The 16,433-nt window shown below is 51.4% G+C and overlaps 5 protein-coding genes across 5 annotated transcripts; 3 read left to right on the forward strand and 2 right to left on the reverse strand.

Annotated features, from left to right (window-relative positions):
- Positions 1–37: 37 nt before the first annotated feature.
- N7459_009391 (MFS transporter) lies at positions 38–1,723 on the forward strand (the record flags this gene model as incomplete). The annotated part of the gene is made up of 3 exons (XM_056948559.1): positions 38–80; positions 144–1,392; positions 1,450–1,723. 3 exons carry the CDS (start codon positions 38–40, stop codon positions 1,721–1,723), a joined length of 1,566 nt encoding a protein of 521 aa, XP_056795784.1.
- A 55-nt stretch (positions 1,724–1,778) lies between these two features.
- On the reverse strand, positions 1,779–3,497 carry N7459_009392 (C6 transcription factor; the record flags this gene model as incomplete). Its single annotated transcript, XM_056948560.1, has 1 exon — positions 1,779–3,497. One exon carries the CDS (start codon positions 3,495–3,497, stop codon positions 1,779–1,781), a length of 1,719 nt encoding a protein of 572 aa, XP_056795785.1.
- Positions 3,498–5,988: 2,491 nt separating this feature from the next.
- N7459_009393 (uncharacterized protein) lies at positions 5,989–10,515 on the forward strand (the record flags this gene model as incomplete). The annotated part of the gene is made up of 2 exons (XM_056948561.1): positions 5,989–6,324; positions 6,388–10,515. 2 exons carry the CDS (start codon positions 5,989–5,991, stop codon positions 10,513–10,515), a joined length of 4,464 nt encoding a protein of 1,487 aa, XP_056795786.1.
- A 1,698-nt stretch (positions 10,516–12,213) lies between these two features.
- N7459_009394 (uncharacterized protein) lies at positions 12,214–14,016 on the forward strand (the record flags this gene model as incomplete). The annotated part of the gene is made up of 3 exons (XM_056948562.1): positions 12,214–12,645; positions 12,717–12,783; positions 12,839–14,016. 3 exons carry the CDS (start codon positions 12,214–12,216, stop codon positions 14,014–14,016), a joined length of 1,677 nt encoding a protein of 558 aa, XP_056795787.1.
- A 1,015-nt stretch (positions 14,017–15,031) lies between these two features.
- On the reverse strand, positions 15,032–16,248 carry N7459_009395 (mitochondrial 37S ribosomal protein mS35; the record flags this gene model as incomplete). Its single annotated transcript, XM_056948563.1, has 2 exons — positions 15,032–15,633; positions 15,690–16,248. The coding sequence occupies 2 exons, from the start codon at positions 16,246–16,248 to the stop codon at positions 15,032–15,034; spliced, it is 1,161 nt and encodes a 386-aa protein (XP_056795788.1).
- Between the last annotated feature and the right edge of the window lie 185 nt (positions 16,249–16,433).

Raw genomic sequence — 16,433 nt, forward strand, 5'->3', positions numbered from 1 at the left:
GAGTCATCTTTGAACATATGGACTGTCATAAGCCATAATGGCAGCGAACGTGAAGACACAAACCATCGATCCCGATCTCGGTATGCCGATACCGCGAGCCCCCTTGCAGCTGTCAAAATTCTAACCTTAAAGGTATCTTCTAGAAAATGCCGCAGCAGTCGCTCCCACGCGCAATGAAACGAACCCCGAGCAGACTCCCTGCCCCTCGGCCACCGCTAGCCTCGATCTTGCAGCGAAAAATGAGAAGCCAACATCCACCTACCCAAAATTTCTGCCGCATGAAATCGCATTTGTCTTCGTTGTCTGTGCTGCACAGCTTATGACGCAAGCCGGCCTTGCGCTTTCAATTGCTCCCCTGCAACCCATCAGTGCCAGTTTCAACAGCACTCCGAAAGACCTGACGTGGGCCTCTGCAGGATACAGCTTGACCGTTGGAACCTTCATCTTCGTGTCTGGCAGACTGGGTGATGTGTATGGTCACCGGCTGATCTTCGTTATTGGCTTTGCTTGGTTCGGCTTCTGGTCGCTTCTGGCAGGATTTTCGGCGTGGTCCAACCAGATCTTCTTCGATTGCTGCCGTGCTTTCCAGGGTATTGGCCCGGCCTTAGTTTTGCCAAATGGGGTCGCAATCCTGGGCCGGTTATACCCCCCTGGGCGCCGCAAGGAGATGGTGTTCTGTTTTTTCGGCTCCGTTGCTCCCGGGGGTTTTATATTGGGTGCCACCTTTTCCTCGCTCCTTGCCGAGCGCGTGTGGTGGCCATGGGGATACTGGGTTTTTACTATTGCTTGCTTCATTTTTTCAGTTCTGGGCTTCCTCGTGATTCCCACCATTCCCCACGAAACACCGCGCCAAGAGCTCTCCACCTGGCATCGATTAGACGGTCTGGGTGCCATAACTGGTGTCTCTGGTCTGGTCCTGATCAACTTTGCTTGGAACCAAGCAGCTGGTGTCGGATGGTCGGTTCCTTATACTTACGTCTTGTTGATTGTGGGCATTGCGCTCATGGTCTTGTTTCTTTTCGTTGAACGCAAGGCAGCCTACCCCTTGTTGCCCAGTTCAGTTTTCAAAGGTGAGACTGGCTGGGTCCTTGGCTGCATTGCAGCAGGCTGGTCGAGTTTCGGCGTCGTCACGTTCTATTACTATAACATCCTTGAGAATATAGAGGGCAATACTGGCCTTCTCGTGACCGCTAAATTCGCATCGGCGTCCATATCTGGAGCATCCGCTGCGATCATAACAGGCCTGCTCCTGAGTCGTATCCGACCGAGCATCATTATGCTCATCGCCATGCTGGCATTCTCGGCTGGACAGGCATTGTTGGCTTCAATGCCGATTGGCCAGATCTATTGGGCCAACGCATTTGTGATCCCGATTATCACACCTTGGGGGATGTAAGTTGACTTTCTCTTTCTAGTCTCGAATCTCAGCTGTGTCACTAACGAACACAGGGACATGTCGTTTCCATCGGGCATCCTAATTCTAAGCAACGCCATGCCCCGGCAGGACCAAGGCTGTGCAGGCTCCCTTGTGAACACGGTCGTGAATTACTCCATCTCCATGGGTCTCGGACTTGCCGGTGTGGTCGAGTATTATGTCAATGACGGCGGGAACGATGCTCTCAAGGGCTACCGAGGTGCTACATACACGGGCGTCGGTCTCGCTGGACTGGGTACCATCATCGCTACTTGCTTTTTGATTGTAACATGGTCCGCTTCAAAATAGAATCATCGATGTACATAGATCAGTCTCGGGCAGACTGTAAACAACTAATTATAATTCATAAAGGCATTTGAAAGTCCATGGCCCAGAAATGATCCAAATCATTGGGAAGATCAGCCGCGAGTGATGGACTCAATTGGTTCATGTCCTGGGATAGTTGATTGTCTGTTCCGCCGCTGATGCCCGGAGAAGCAGCTCTGACAATTTTGTCAAGGATTTCCACTCCCTTCCGCTTCTTGTCTAGGGAAGCTCGAACGAGGTGCCTGGCTGTTGAGAGGGCTTCCTTCGCCAAATGAGTTCCCAAGCGGTCCACTATAAATTCTAGAGTGTCAATTGTCTCCGCGAGCTTCTCGCAGCTTGTCGGTGTGTCCATGACAAGAAGCGCACAGGCAAATTGAAATACAGTTCCAACAATATTCCACCATGGCTGGTTTTGGCACGCCAAGCTCCTCGCTGCTGGCAAGGCGAGAATACCCGCAGCAACCACTCGATCATTTGGACCATGCTGGTGACCCGAATCCATGATGCGTAGTCTGCGATAAATTCCCAGCGCCAGGTCTGCTCGCAATAGGACGAGAAAGTCGTGGTCGACGTGCATTTCTGTTACTTTTTCCAAGGCGGAGGTAAGTTGCTGTGTCATCAATATGGAATCCTCCATCCCTTGGTTTGTCGGAACAGCTGCGACGAGAGCGCATAATTGAGGTGTCAGGTCTGCCTTACGTGCCGCTGGTGGCACCGGCTCAAGAGCCTGGTGGGTAAACGTCATGATGGATCTGCCGTACTCAAATCCAATCAGGATATGGAGACAGTTGGCGACCTGCGCCGTCCGATTCACGATATCCGACACTTCTGCGTTCGGAGTAACATTGCCAGTCGCCTGCATCATGAACTCCGGCGTATGATGCAACCCAGTGGCCTCAACGAGATGCATCAAAGTACAGCTGCACATCCACGTTACGTGTGGTCGTCCAGTACAGCGGACATAAATGGTCCGCAATATCCAGGCCGCAATCATTTCCAGGGAAGGGAAGCGGCTGATCCCGGGGTCTTCAAGGACTTCTTTTGCATGTAATATCATCCATGTCTCAGTCTCTTCATCCAGAGTGTCACTGAATAGGGACGCTAGTCCGAGAATTCCACAGATCATGGCCTCGAACACCATATCCTGCGGCTGTCCATGCCAGTGCTTCTCGCATAGTGTGTAAACGATATCCATATCCAAGAATCCAAATACCCGATGAATAACGGCTGTGTAAAATTCAATCAAGCTTCTTGTCGTGTTCCAGGAAATCCTTTCTGCAAGCTTGTGGGTGACTGCACAGGATGGTTCTTTACGAATTCCTGTATGATATGCGAACGAATGCAGCCTTGGAAGTTTCGTAGCTTGAACTTCAAGCCCGACATAGAGTGGGAAGGCAACCACCGAGGACCTCCCCACATACCGAGGCTTGGATGGTTCAATGATGCCAGGGAGCATAGACGAGTCTGGGATACGCCTTGAAGTGCGCTGTGCAGGACTTATACGCGCCGGCTTCCCACCCGGTTGAGACTCAGACCCGTGAGAGGGAGCGAGGCGTTTGAGAGGTGTCAGCTGGGAGTGACTGTCATATTGACAGTCATACTCGTAGCCTTTGCAGAGGTTGCAGGGTAATTTGCCATCACATTTCCTCTTGCGTCGGCGGCAAGGGAGACAGGCCTGTCTTGAGCGCTTGCGCGTCGGACCGGCAGACGGTGACATGCTGCCGTTATCCAAGTGGCTTGCCGGCGATGTTGACATGGCGAATCACGCGTTGATGCGGCTCGGGATGGACTCGAGAGGGAGAAGCTAATGCCAAGGAGTTTGTCGTGCGATTACCGCACGTCCTCATTCGAGGCAACTAGGCATAATCATCCATTCCCTGCAGGATCAGATCAGATTAGCCTGTTGAATAGCTGGACATCAAATGGTCAAGAAGAAAGCAGGAAACAAAGTAACAACGGTGATGGCCGATGCCGGAAAACCAAGGAGGTCGAAACAAGAATGCCAAGCTTCAGCCCTTGCAAGCCTACCGCGTCAGGCAGCAACATGCAAAAACAAGCGACGTCTTCCCCATATCCGACAAGATTATTGTTATTACTATTATTATTCTTTCGTTCTTCTTCATTTGCTCCAAATAAAGATCCATGGACGTGCATTGTTTTCACTGCCTGGCTTACTCCTAGGAACCCAGAACCTACTTCACCGAGTTCCTAAGGAATTTTTGTCAAGTGGTTGATACCTTCTTTGACAGCTGGTCCTGACCGTGTAGATAAATATATTTGCTATTATAGTTAGAAAAGTATCCATGGTGAGAATATCAACGTATTGGTCACGAAAATTCCTTAGAATCCCTATAGGTAAGTCACTAAATGGTCGTCGCAGATTTGGTGCGCTTAGCAGACAGCTCATAAATCGACGTCGGAGATATTTACATAGCCTAGGCTACCTAGTTCCACTTAATCACTGGCTTAATAACTTTGACCGATTGTAAATACTCCACCACTTGGTCTACGACAGATTGGTATTGTAGAACCGGGCTAGCTTGTCAACGGGGAAGTTAACCCGTATATACTAAGGCGCAGAAGAGGCTATTTGAATAGAAACCAGTCAGGAATACCGAACGCAATTTATTATGGTAGAACTTAAATCCGCAGGGCTTGGAGAGCTTTCTTTGGTACCGATGATACGTTTGGAGCTGGGTATGAACTCCAGGAAGCTGATGTTGAGGGTGAGCCTGCACAAGCAGCTCCCTTCACTAAAGAACCTAAAATGGGGGCCAATCCTGTTGCGTCGAGAACATTTCCCGGATCCCTTGTGCAAGGTCAGGGACATAGCTTGCTCATTGATGACTGTCCAAGGGACTGTCCCCGGATCGGCTGTCCGCTGGGGCAAGAAAGATGGAGTCGACTACAGACATGACTTGCACACCAGGAAAGTTCATCGTGAAATCCCGACGAAAGTCCTTGGGTCTGTCAGCAAGCAGAGTAACTGTTGCAGATGGTAAAGCCCAGCAGAACCAAATCACACTCGCTCAAAGTCTTGTATTTTGACGCCGCTCCTATCCTGGCGTGCAACACCTGCGCTCTGACGGCCCAGAACTATGGGATAGCCTCCAACGGGGACGTCGCTTTCTAGAGGACAATATTCTTCGATGTAAGGGTGTTAGCAACTCTTGCCTCCAATCCAGTACAAATGCATATTTTTCTCGGTGGGGTTTCACGCAACTCTTAACGACCGGCACACATACCCTGTGGCACAACCCGGTATACTTCATCTCGACCAGGAGTTTCTTGACCCAAACCTCATCTAAGCTTACATCCTGAAGGAGGAATTGTGACACAGACTTCTCGACGACAAATACTTTCATGGAGGCTTTTGTCGCGGTAACCATAATGAAAGACCTGGAAACAACGAATTATTTTGGACGGCGGGGGATGAGAAATGGAAATTTCCAAGACTTGCAAGTATTGCGCCATCCCCACCCTTAGATATATCACGTTTCAATGAGTGATTTGGTGATTCCCTAGGCTGTAACGAATCGGCTTCTCCGCCAGAACCCATCTTGCATTGCGAGTTCTCCACTGCCGCCCCAGATTTCTACTTCTCTTTCTGCCCTACCCCTAGGCTCAGTGTCATGCTGATCTCTGGGATTGAATTTCGACGCTGGAGTGAACTGCAATTCGCAGTTCATTGATGCCGGATTTGCCTTGACCTTTACACTGTATGGGTGTCTTGGGAGTTTGCTTTATGACAATCACGGCTGTCTCGAGACGCATAAACCCAAGCATGTATGATATATGTTTTTTTTTTGTTGGGGAAAGGCTGGCAACTCTCATTTAATCAATCATTGCCGAATGTCATGCTTTCAAATATCCAGCCAGTAGCGTTTGCGCGCTAGCCCTAACATTGGAAACACCATGCACCTGCCACCGGAATAACCTCGGCCCTATCGGTACCGACGTCACCGGAATATTATAATTCCAGTCCGCCTGCGCGCCGCGTTTCCATTTATCGTCACCTTCACTTCGGTTTACTCTCAACACATGCTCTTTTCTGCCTGCGTCAAGTCCAGGACGAGTGTTCTTCAGCACGTCCCCTTCCTGCTCGCATACCCAAGTCCTTCGCTACCTCTTTGCACACTCGCTGCACCCCCCACTCATCTACCAAGCTCAATTTGATGGTAACGCGCGTGTGGAGTTCCCTTTGACTTGGTCACTTGCTTCGCACGCAAGCAAATGACACAAAAGTCATGTCGCTCACTCAGGGTGAGGCTTCTGCTGGGCCTGGCGGTGCGGCCGCTCTAGGGTCCCAGCTTTTGGCCCAATTTCAAACCTCTACGGTGCAGCGTTCAACTCCTTCCAACATGTCCGACATTGAAAAAGACGGGCGGCAGTCTCCAGCCCCAGAGGCTGCCCCTATTGAGTCTTCATCCACACTGGAAATTATCGTTCCCAATGTCGACAATCCGAGTGACTACGAGTACCTTCCAGGCCATTTCGCAGTCCGTCGCATCTTGCATCTGGAGTCCGATGATCCAAAGAAACCTATTTACTCCGTCAGGCTTGAAAGTGGGGAGTCTTTGACTGTCAGAGGCCCTTTTCCTAATTCATTTCTGGTTAATGCGGTTATCTAACTTGGCTATCAATAGATGACCTACGACCGACTGATGCAGTTGGATAAAGCTTCGGAGGCACTAGATCAATTCAACCCGGACTCGGACTCAGATGACGAACTTGTTTCTATGAGTGAAAAATCTCACTCCCGTCGACTTACCTACGGTGGTGATGCAGCAGTATCTGAAGACTCAGACATAGATTTCCCTGCCGCTCAGAACACTCGACGTCGGCGCGCTCACGCACCTGGACAATACTCTGCATACTTCCAAATCGAAGACAGCGATGACGATGGTGGTGTAGATGCCTCCGAAAGCTCGAGCGATGAGCTCAATGCTCGTTCATACACCACAAATCGCTTGCGGCGGGGCGTGAGGGACCGGACTCGCATAACCTCCGGAGATCATTCGGCCTCGACCACAGCCAAAAGCACGCGTGTCTCAAGCCGCCAACGGAAAAGCATCCGATCGAATCTCCAAGAGCGACTGGAGGATGATCTCTCCGAGGTCGATAGTGCCACCTCAAGAGATCCAAGATACGCCGGAGCCAGAGAGGTATTTCGTGAGCTCTCGCGTGACGATGAATTCAGAGAGCGACATTTTGCTTGCTGTTCCGCCTGCAATTATTTTGAAGATGATCCTGACAAAGGCCCCCTCGTCTTTTGTCAGGGTTGCACTTCCTCATACCACAAAGCCTGTCTCGGACCTCGAAGCAGCCGCGAACATCTCGTCACAAAAATCGGCGAAGATGACTTTATTCTTCAGTGTCGTCGCTGCCTCGGTATTGCTCATGAGAAACACGACGTCTCTCCTCATCTGGGCCACTGTGCAAGTTGCAAAGAGGAGGGATCAATGTCTCAACCACTCAGAGAGCGCCTGACCTCTAAAGAAGAGCAGCAACAGCGAATTGCCAACGATGGCTCGGATCCTATCACTCCTGTTGACATGGCTCTTGTCAACAACGTCGAAAACGTTCTTTTCAGATGCACGAGCTGTCAGCGAGCCTTCCACGTCCATCACCTTCGGCCAATTACCGGAGAAGACCCCTCCCAAATTTTTTCCGACTACAGTATTCACTGGCAATGTGGTGATTGCTCTGATGCCGTTGGCGAAATCGAAGAACTCGTTGCATGGCGACCCATTGGTTCACGGCCGAAGGGCCCGGGAATACCCCACGCTGAACTGATCCCGGAGACTGACAAGGAATATCTCATCAAATGGAAGCGCAAGTCGTACTTCCGTGTCACCTGGATGCGAGGAGATTGGGTCTGGGGCGTTAGCAATCATGCTATGCGTCGAGCCTTCTTCAATTCACCCAAGTCCCGGAAGCCGATCTTCACCATAAAAGAAGCAGTTCCAGAAGAAAATCTGCGAGTGGATATCGTTTTCGATGTGAATTACTCGCGGGATGTTAGCACGGCCGAAGATGAAGCAAAGCCCGAGATGGTCCAAGAGGCCTATGTCAAGTACAAGGGCTTGAACTATGAGGACTCTGTCTGGGAGTCGCCCCCAGAGCCAACTGACACCGCCCGATGGGAGGATTTCCAGGCTGCTTTCGCCGACTGGGTATATCGCGACACGATCCAGCCACCAAATCGCAGCAAACTCAAGGATCATCTCGGAACTGTGCGACAGCTCAACTTTGAGAACTCTTTGGTCTTGGGCTCCCAGCCTAAAATGATCTCCGGCGGTGAACTCATGGGGTATCAAATGGAAGGTGTGAACTGGCTTTACTACATGTTTTTCAAGCAGCAAAACGCCATCCTGGCCGACGATATGGGGCTTGGAAAGACCATCCAGGTTATCACGCTGTTCGCAACTCTCATAGAAAGACACCAATGCTGGCCATTTCTGGTAGTCGCCCCCAATTCAACCGTTCCAAACTGGCGACGTGAAATCAAAACATGGGCCCCAGAAATTCGAGTTGTCACGTATTTCGGTTCTGCATTTTCACGCCGAATGGCCAAGGACTACGAGATGTTCCCCGAAGGTGGGAAGGATCTTCGGTGCCATGTGGTGATTGCTTCTTACGAGAGCATGGTCGAAGAGGCCAGACAGGTCCTCGCCAAGATTCCGTGGGCTGGTCTAGTAGTTGACGAGGGACAACGCCTCAAGAATGATAAGTCTCAGCTCTACGAGCGTCTCTGCCGCATGAAGTTTGATTTCAAGGTTCTCCTTACGGGCACGCCTCTTCAGAATAACATTCGCGAGTTGTTCAATCTGATCCAGTTCCTCGACCCAGCAAAAGATGCAAACCAGCTGGAGATGCAATATGGCGAGCTCACAAAAGAGAACATTCGGGATCTTCACGAGATGATCCGGCCTTTTTTCCTTCGTCGTACCAAAGCCGAGGTCTTGCCGTTCCTGCCACCCATGGTGCAGATTATCGTTCCTGTTTCGATGTCTGTCGTGCAGAAGAAGCTGTACAAATCGATTTTGGGAAAGAATCCCGAACTCATTAGGGCAATCTGCAAGCGACAAGCCGGCCAACTCAAAAAGAGTGAACGCCACAACCTGAACAACATCTTGGTGCAACTTCGAAAGTGTCTTTGTCACCCTTTTATCTACAACAAAGACATCGAGGAGCAAGCGCACGATCCCGCTCTAGCTCATAAACATTTGGTAGAGGCATCTGGTAAACTTCAGTTGCTGGATCTCATGCTGCCAAAACTGCGTGAGCGCGGCCACCGTGTTTTGATTTTCAGCCAGTTCCTTGAGAATCTCGATATCGTTGAAGACTTCCTTGAAGGCCTTGCACTTCCTTACTGCCGTCTCGATGGAAAATTGACGGCTCGGCAGAAGCAGCATCAGATCGACAGATTCAATGCGCCAGACTCCCCGCTGTTCGCTTTCTTGCTTTCAACCCGATCTGGAGGAGTTGGAATCAACCTTGCCAGTGCCGATACCGTCATCATTATGGATCCGGATTTCAATCCGAAGCAAGACATGCAGGCTTTGTCCCGTGCCCATCGAATTGGCCAAACGAATACTGTCCTCGTATTTCACCTCACGACCCGATCATCCGTTGAGGAAAAGATCATGCAGAAGGGCAAGAAAAAGCTGGCCCTTGACCATGTGCTTATCGAGCGCATGGAAGCTGGCGAAGACGAGGGGGACCTGGAATCGATTCTTCGTCATGGCGCGGAAGCGCTGTTTGGCGACGATGAAGCGTCTCACGTACACTACGACTCCGAATCAATCGACAAACTTCTGGACCGAAGCCAAGCCGAAAAGGCCGAGCAGACCTCTCACGACACTCCTGCTTCAACGGAGCAGCCGCAGTTCAGTTTTGCCCGTGTCTGGCAGAACGAGCGTGGCACCTTGGAAGAAGTGGCCGAAACCGAAGACACATCTATGGATGCCACGGTTTGGGAGAAGATCCTACGTGATCGTGAACGTGATGCCATCGAGGAGGCCCACCGCAAAGCCGAGGGTCTTGGCCGTGGGAAAAGAAAGCGGGCTACCGTCAACTACCAGACTGTTGAAGAACTGAATGACTTTGATGGTGGGCCTTCACCTATGAAATTGCGGAAAGGAAGCGATCGCGATGTGGAATTCAGACCGAATGCGGTGGCCGAAGATCTGGATTCCGAGTCCAGCGAGCCAGCTCCAGCCGATATGGAAATCAGGGAGTCCCCTGCGAAAACCAAAACACGCCTGTTCGAGCGTGTCCAGGTCCCATCTCTGCCGCCTATGGGCAATGATGGTACCATGGACATCCATCCTTCCTGCCGTGCATGCTTGCAAATCCATCCCCGAGGCTCGTGCCCATTAAAACTGGCGGGTGTCGAAAACTGTCCCCTATGTGGGCTTGCACATTTTGGAAAACAACGCAGTTGCCCTCATCTTCATTCGTTGGTCCAAGTTCGGCGCATGCTGGATGCGTTGAAGGAGAGCAGAGAGCCTCCAGAACTTGTGGACGCTGCCAGGAAGTATCTGAAAGGAGTCATCGGGAGCACGTTGCAAAATATCCGCAGAAAGACTGAGCAAGCTGCCCAAGAGGCCGCTATGAACACCCGGCAAGCCCCCACGGCTTCAATCTCCCCGGGGATGTTGCAGAACCCTGCATCCCAAAGTCCTGTGGCTACCGCGACTACCACATCCCAACCTCCTGCTCCCTCTTCTGACCATCGTTCTGAGCCGACCTTCGTCGACTTGACGTGATGTCACTTGAATGGATCTCCCTCTTGGAGTCTGCAACTCCCAATTCCATGAATTCAAGTTACAACCCAGGAACCTTGCACGGCGTTGTCCTTTTAACCTTGTTCTTGGGCTTTCGCCCAACCTCCACCCGGCATTTTTTTTTTCTTTTCTCATTCATCTCTGATTTATCTCGGCGCAAAAAGGTTGGTAGGAACAAAAAATGGGGCATGGCATACACCGCATTAGCGTCGCATCCCATTTAGAGATTTAATTTATGGGCTGGTTCATAGACATGGAGGGAACAGGATCCCATGTCTTCATTTGATTACGAGCGATGAATTACGATACCCTCCCCTGCTTGTGAGATTAGATAGCAATCGAAGCATGCTTCAGTCAACCCGCACATTCCTCCTTCGTCTTGAATCGGCACAGTAATCTCAGGATGCATGTAATCCTGAATTGTCCAGCTCGTCTGTTCGAGGCACATTCTCGATGCACTCGAGTTAGGCTACGCCGGGTCATTTGGACTGACAACCCAACATCAATTGTCCGAAGTCAACAGCATGCGCTGACAATCAGAGCAACCATCCATAAGAGCCTTGCTTGCGATATGTATGAGATATTTCCCGTTTGTATTTCATTGGCGAGCGTTGTCCACCGAATGTCTTGCATGGTCTCAGTCCCTGTAACAGATTGTGTTCGCAACTCAAAGCGGCTATCGCAGTCTGTTTCGAGGAGTAGGATTCGATCTTCAGTCCTATGGAAGCTCAGGATTGGGGATATATGTCTGCGGGCACTAACATATATTAGCAGACACATTTGGTCATTGTCGAAGACCGTAAGGACATAAATATACTCGCCATGATATGTGATCACTCTGAATCACATAACAAACCTCATAGCTCCAGCATCGACGCATCGACCACACTGAGGCTTTGAGATGCATGGAAATGTCTAGGTGTGCTTTTCAGCTCAATGCTGGTCTTGGAGCAGACGATGGACAATAGGGACCTGAAAGACAAACTGTGGGACCAGCTCTAGCACCATGGAAAGAGTAGCCCCTGATGTCTCTGTGGAGAATATATGCAAGAAAATAGTTGAGATCTCAACTGTCTGGATGCTGCAGCTAGCCGAGCAGCGGATTTATGGCAGGGTGGCATCCCGGGTGAGCGCCTAACAACGAAGCTCTGCAGGCATCATTGACAGTCATGCCTTAGAGCCTCGTTGGACTTAGTTTCTTGTAGAGAATTGTCCTGAAGCTGTCCAATCCTCTTTGGCGAATGGAAATGTCTCGCTTAGCGAGGGGTGTGCCACACAACGCTCCCACGTGTGTCTACGACCTCCAAATTACCCGATTTGGCAAACCGTGTAGACATTCACGACAACTTCCCTTTGTCTGCGAGACCATGCTCTATCTCAAGTCATTATATAGGACATAACCATTCTATTCTAGTGTAGTAACTCTTGAGTTCAGTTGGTGCCTTTAATGTACGTTAGGCAATCAGCATAGGTATCATTCACTTAAAATCACATTTGAACTTCAGCACCCAACCTCTCTTCTTCTTCCTCTCTCTCTTTCTTCCTCACCCATCCCATCTTCTTTCTTCTTCCCACCCTTCTCCAACCCCATCCCACACTGCTCTTTTACCCAAGCTTACATTGTTCCCACTTACACATACATATCCACTTCTTTACTCAGGATAGTTGAGCTTCATCACGATGTCTGCTCAGTCTCGTCCTGGGTTCTTCTGCTCCCGCCCCAACGGGGTTGTTACCCCCCTGATCGCCATGGATGAACTGCCAACCCACATCCAGATCCGTGGCGTGTCTCGCACCCTGACTCCTGGCGAAACCCAGGGCATGACCAGCTGTGGAGTCGCGAATGCTCGTGCTGAGCCTTGGATCGTTGACGGTCTTCCGTCTGGTCCTCACGCTTCTGCCAACAAGGATGGACTTGCCGAGCTGCAGTCTATCTTGATGAAGATTATGAACGATCCCTCTGTTGCTTCGCATCACCGTGCGGCTGTTCATAGCATCCTGTACAAGGGTCTTGAGTCTATCTGTGTCTCTGATCTCCTGTCTTCGAATGCCATGGTCTCCCAGGCTCCCGATGTGACCTATGGAAACACTGCCAACACTGGAAACCGTCCAGTAAGTATCCTGTGCTCTTCCTGAAGCTGCTTCAAGCTGCAATGACCATGACTAACCTTGATATCAACTAGGGATTCATGAAGAAGGAGTACTGTTCCTACTGGATTCGTCACGGCGAGTGTGACTATCAGCAGCAGGGTAGGCGTCTCTCGTAGCTGGGTCCATAAGCCACGATACTGACACCATTTGACAGGCTGCATGTACAAGCATCAGATGCCCACCGACCCTGCCATGCTTGAGAAACTTGGACTCCGTGAAATTCCTCGCTGGTATCGTGAGAAGTACAATGTGCCTAGCATCCAGAGTCCTAGCTTTGCCATGACTCGTGCTCAGAACCTTCCGCTTGCTATTACTGATCAACCTCCCATGCGGGCCATTGAGTACCCGACTCCATCTGCGCCTGCTGCCAATCAGGGCAATGCTACGGCCAACAATAACAACCAGCCGCATCACAACAACCACCGCGGTGGCAATGGTCGCTACAAGGCTCCTCGTGGACCCGGCTACAATTCATCCAAGCCTCGTGGTAATGGCCACTGGCACAAGAACAACCGCAATAACAACCATAACAACAATGCCCATGCCAATGCCCAGGGCTCCTTCAAGCGTGATGGTTCCAGCTCTTCTCCAAGCGCAGGCGACCCCTACACTCCCGTGCATGATGCTGACCAGAAGAAGTTCAACCTGTTGGACTCAGATGCTACCGCTGGTCCTTCCACTGCCGTCCCTGGCTTTGTCTGCAAGAATGTTATGGGCAGCGACACCGACGTGCTTGCGACTCGTCTCCACAACCTGAGCGCCGAGGAGATTTACCGCAATGCCAACGAGAATGACAAGCATCTCTACCGCATCAAGTCTCGTCGCCCCTTTGACTTTGGCTCTGACGGCAAGTGGACTGAGGACGGTTCGCCGGCCAACAGCGCTGGCAGCAAGACACCCGTTAACAACATGACTGCTGCAGATACCAACAAGACCATTACCGAGGCTCCTACCGAGGTTTCTACCGATGCCATGATCATTGCCTCCACCGATGACACTGCCACTGTCACTACTGTTGCTGCTGCCAGCACCACTGCTAGTACCGCTGCTACTGCCACTGCCAACGGCAAGGCCCAGGACACGAATCCAGAGCCACTCGTCGAGGACCTCCTGGTGGACAGCGATCCCATCTGGCCCGTCGACTTGCTGCCATACTTCGGTGCTATTGGCCAGCCGGTCCAGGTTCCTCCATTCATGCAGTGCACCAAGACTGGTATGCTCTTTGGTCCCCGCTTCGAGGACTGGCTGCCTCGCGCTGATGGCACTTCGTCTGCCCAGCCCAGTTTCAACTTTGATGCGCGCCTGTTCCCCCGCGAGTCTTCGTTGCACTAAATTGGTCGGAGCTGTTTTACTCGTTTCACATTGCATGCGCCCTGTTTCTCCATTTTGACCGTCTTGACAAGATGCAATATGAGCGATCTGATATTTGAACATCTCTGTGATTTACCCACTTGATACCACGACTACATATTTGTTCTCTGGGCTTGGACATGTCTTCCTTTTTGATGTCTCACCCAGATTGCCAGCATTCAATCTGCACTATGATATACCCACATCTGGCAACAATTTTGAACGACCACGACAATGTTCCCCTTGGTGCTGTTTCCGCTGTGCGCCGCCTCCCGGGGATGCCCCAGAAATGGGCGTGAGATTCCTGGGATGCCTTGATGACCTCTGCCGACCTGATGAGGGAACATGGCGCCCATCCCCTTTTGCTTCTTGTTCATTGCGTTTTGCTCTTCTGGTGTTTGTTGGGCTTTGTTGCTGCCTGTGACGGACTGATGATGGCATTTGTTTTTGCGTCTCTTCGGAGCGCGAGATGGCTGTCGTGACGTTTGAACTGTGCGTTGACGAGGCCGACGGCGAGAATCCAGATCGAGGCGGACGAGGCCTGTTGGAACCCTACCCAGGGATTCGACGGAGCTTTAACTGACTCTTTGGTCCTTGTTAATGTCGACCAACATCCACCAGATAAAAAGATAAAAAAGATATTTACAAAATGTGGTCCCAAATCGTAGAGATGTAGCGTCGTCGAACTGTTCGTAGTCCGGCATCATATAGATGTCGTTGGGTTCGGGCTGAGTCTACACCGGCAAGTATGAACTTAGGGTTCCTCAATAGAAGAATTGGTGCGGCCACGACAGATCAACGCAAGCAGAGCGTGGGCGAGTAGAAACAATGCTAGAAAGACGCCAATACATTGAAGAAAATAGCTATAGTACATCGAGAAGTAATGGAGCCGATATGACCTCCTGGAATATGCGCCCGCGCCTCGCAAATGTCTGCAGTTTTGCCCACACAATAGAGAAAGAGTCTATGCAAAGCATGTACACTGCCTGCGCCCATCTTATCGACGGAGCGGCTTCTTGCCGCTTCGGGCCCCGACCTTGACAGCAACACGCTCCCGCTCCTCCGTAGCAAGAGCCTTGAGCGCCGGATTGAGCTCTGGAAGGGCCTGGACGGCATGTCCGACAATCTGGTTGCCATCCACAATGGCCTCTCTTTGCTTCTCAGCCTCGATTCTCTCTAAGCGCCGGGCGGCCAGTTGTTTCCGGCGCGCCTCGGTCATCTTCCAAGACTCAGGGAACTGGGGGCGGAACTTGGGCTTATGGTGACGGAGGTCAAGTGGAATGTCGGCGAAGGAATCGCCCTCCTTGGCTTCCTTGATCAAAGAGTTGACGACATCTGCCAAGTAGCGCTTGTTCTGGGCGCGCGAGCCAAACTGCTCGCAGGACATGCGGACTACGTCAGTCTGCGGGTTGTAGCGCGGGCCAACGAGCTTCAAGAAAGTCTGACGCTGGGCCTCGGTAAGGTGCTTGGGTGTCAGGTCACGAGACGCGAGCTCGACGACAACCTTGGGCTCAGCCGGATGTTGCTCACCCATGTAGGTGGTGTAGCGGAAGCGAAGGATTTGGTTTTCGGAGGGCAGAGTAAAGGGTTGAGCGAGCTCTATGTAGAACCTAATTAGCAACTGAAATAGGGCACGCCAGATGGGTGGCACTTACTGCTCAGCATCGGCATATCCCACGCCGCAATGCGGGCATATTCTCGCATCTCCCGATGTAATTCCATTTCGGCATGCGCCATGGAGGTAATTTCATCGTCGTTAATTTCTTCATCGCCATCTTCCACCTGGGCCATTTCGTCATCCTCGTCTTCGGCCCAGAATCCACGGGACTTGGGCCGGAGATCCTCGAAGCGGAGATCTTCTTCCTTGTCGATCTGGTTGACGCTCTTCTCGATCTCCGCAAACATTGCCGCGCGCTTCTCCAGGTCGTTGAAGTCCGCTACTCTTCGGCGGTTCTCAGCATCGAAGGCGGCGCGCTCTTCCGGAGCCAGCATATCGTACATCGAGCGGTCTTCTTTGCTGAGCAGGTCCGGCGAGTACTCCGGCATCTCCGGGAAATCTTCCGCGCGGAGTTCCTTTGGCGGAGGAGGGATCACTGGATCTTCAGACACGAATCGGAACGGGGAGCTCGAAAATGGCCGTGTAGAAGACAGTCCCAGGCCCCGTTGGGCCAGGACTCGGGTTGAACGAGTCAATGACCGGGCAGCACAAGCCATTGTCGCGGGCGCAGTTAGAATGACGGACGACGGGGAGCTTTTCGATGTTTTCCATATTCAAGTCCGCCTGGACGCTAAACTAGAAAGGGCATCAATCAGGTGCTAACAATACACACGTGACTACTCGACGCTGATTGGCGGCGACGGATCGGGATCACGAGCATCAAGACGAGATGACTGAAGCG

The sequence above is a fragment of the Penicillium hispanicum genome, assembly GCF_028827665.1.
Source record: "Penicillium hispanicum strain IBT 35686 chromosome Unknown utg000008l_segment0_segment0, whole genome shotgun sequence".
Lineage (NCBI taxonomy): Eukaryota > Fungi > Ascomycota > Eurotiomycetes > Eurotiales > Aspergillaceae > Penicillium > Penicillium hispanicum.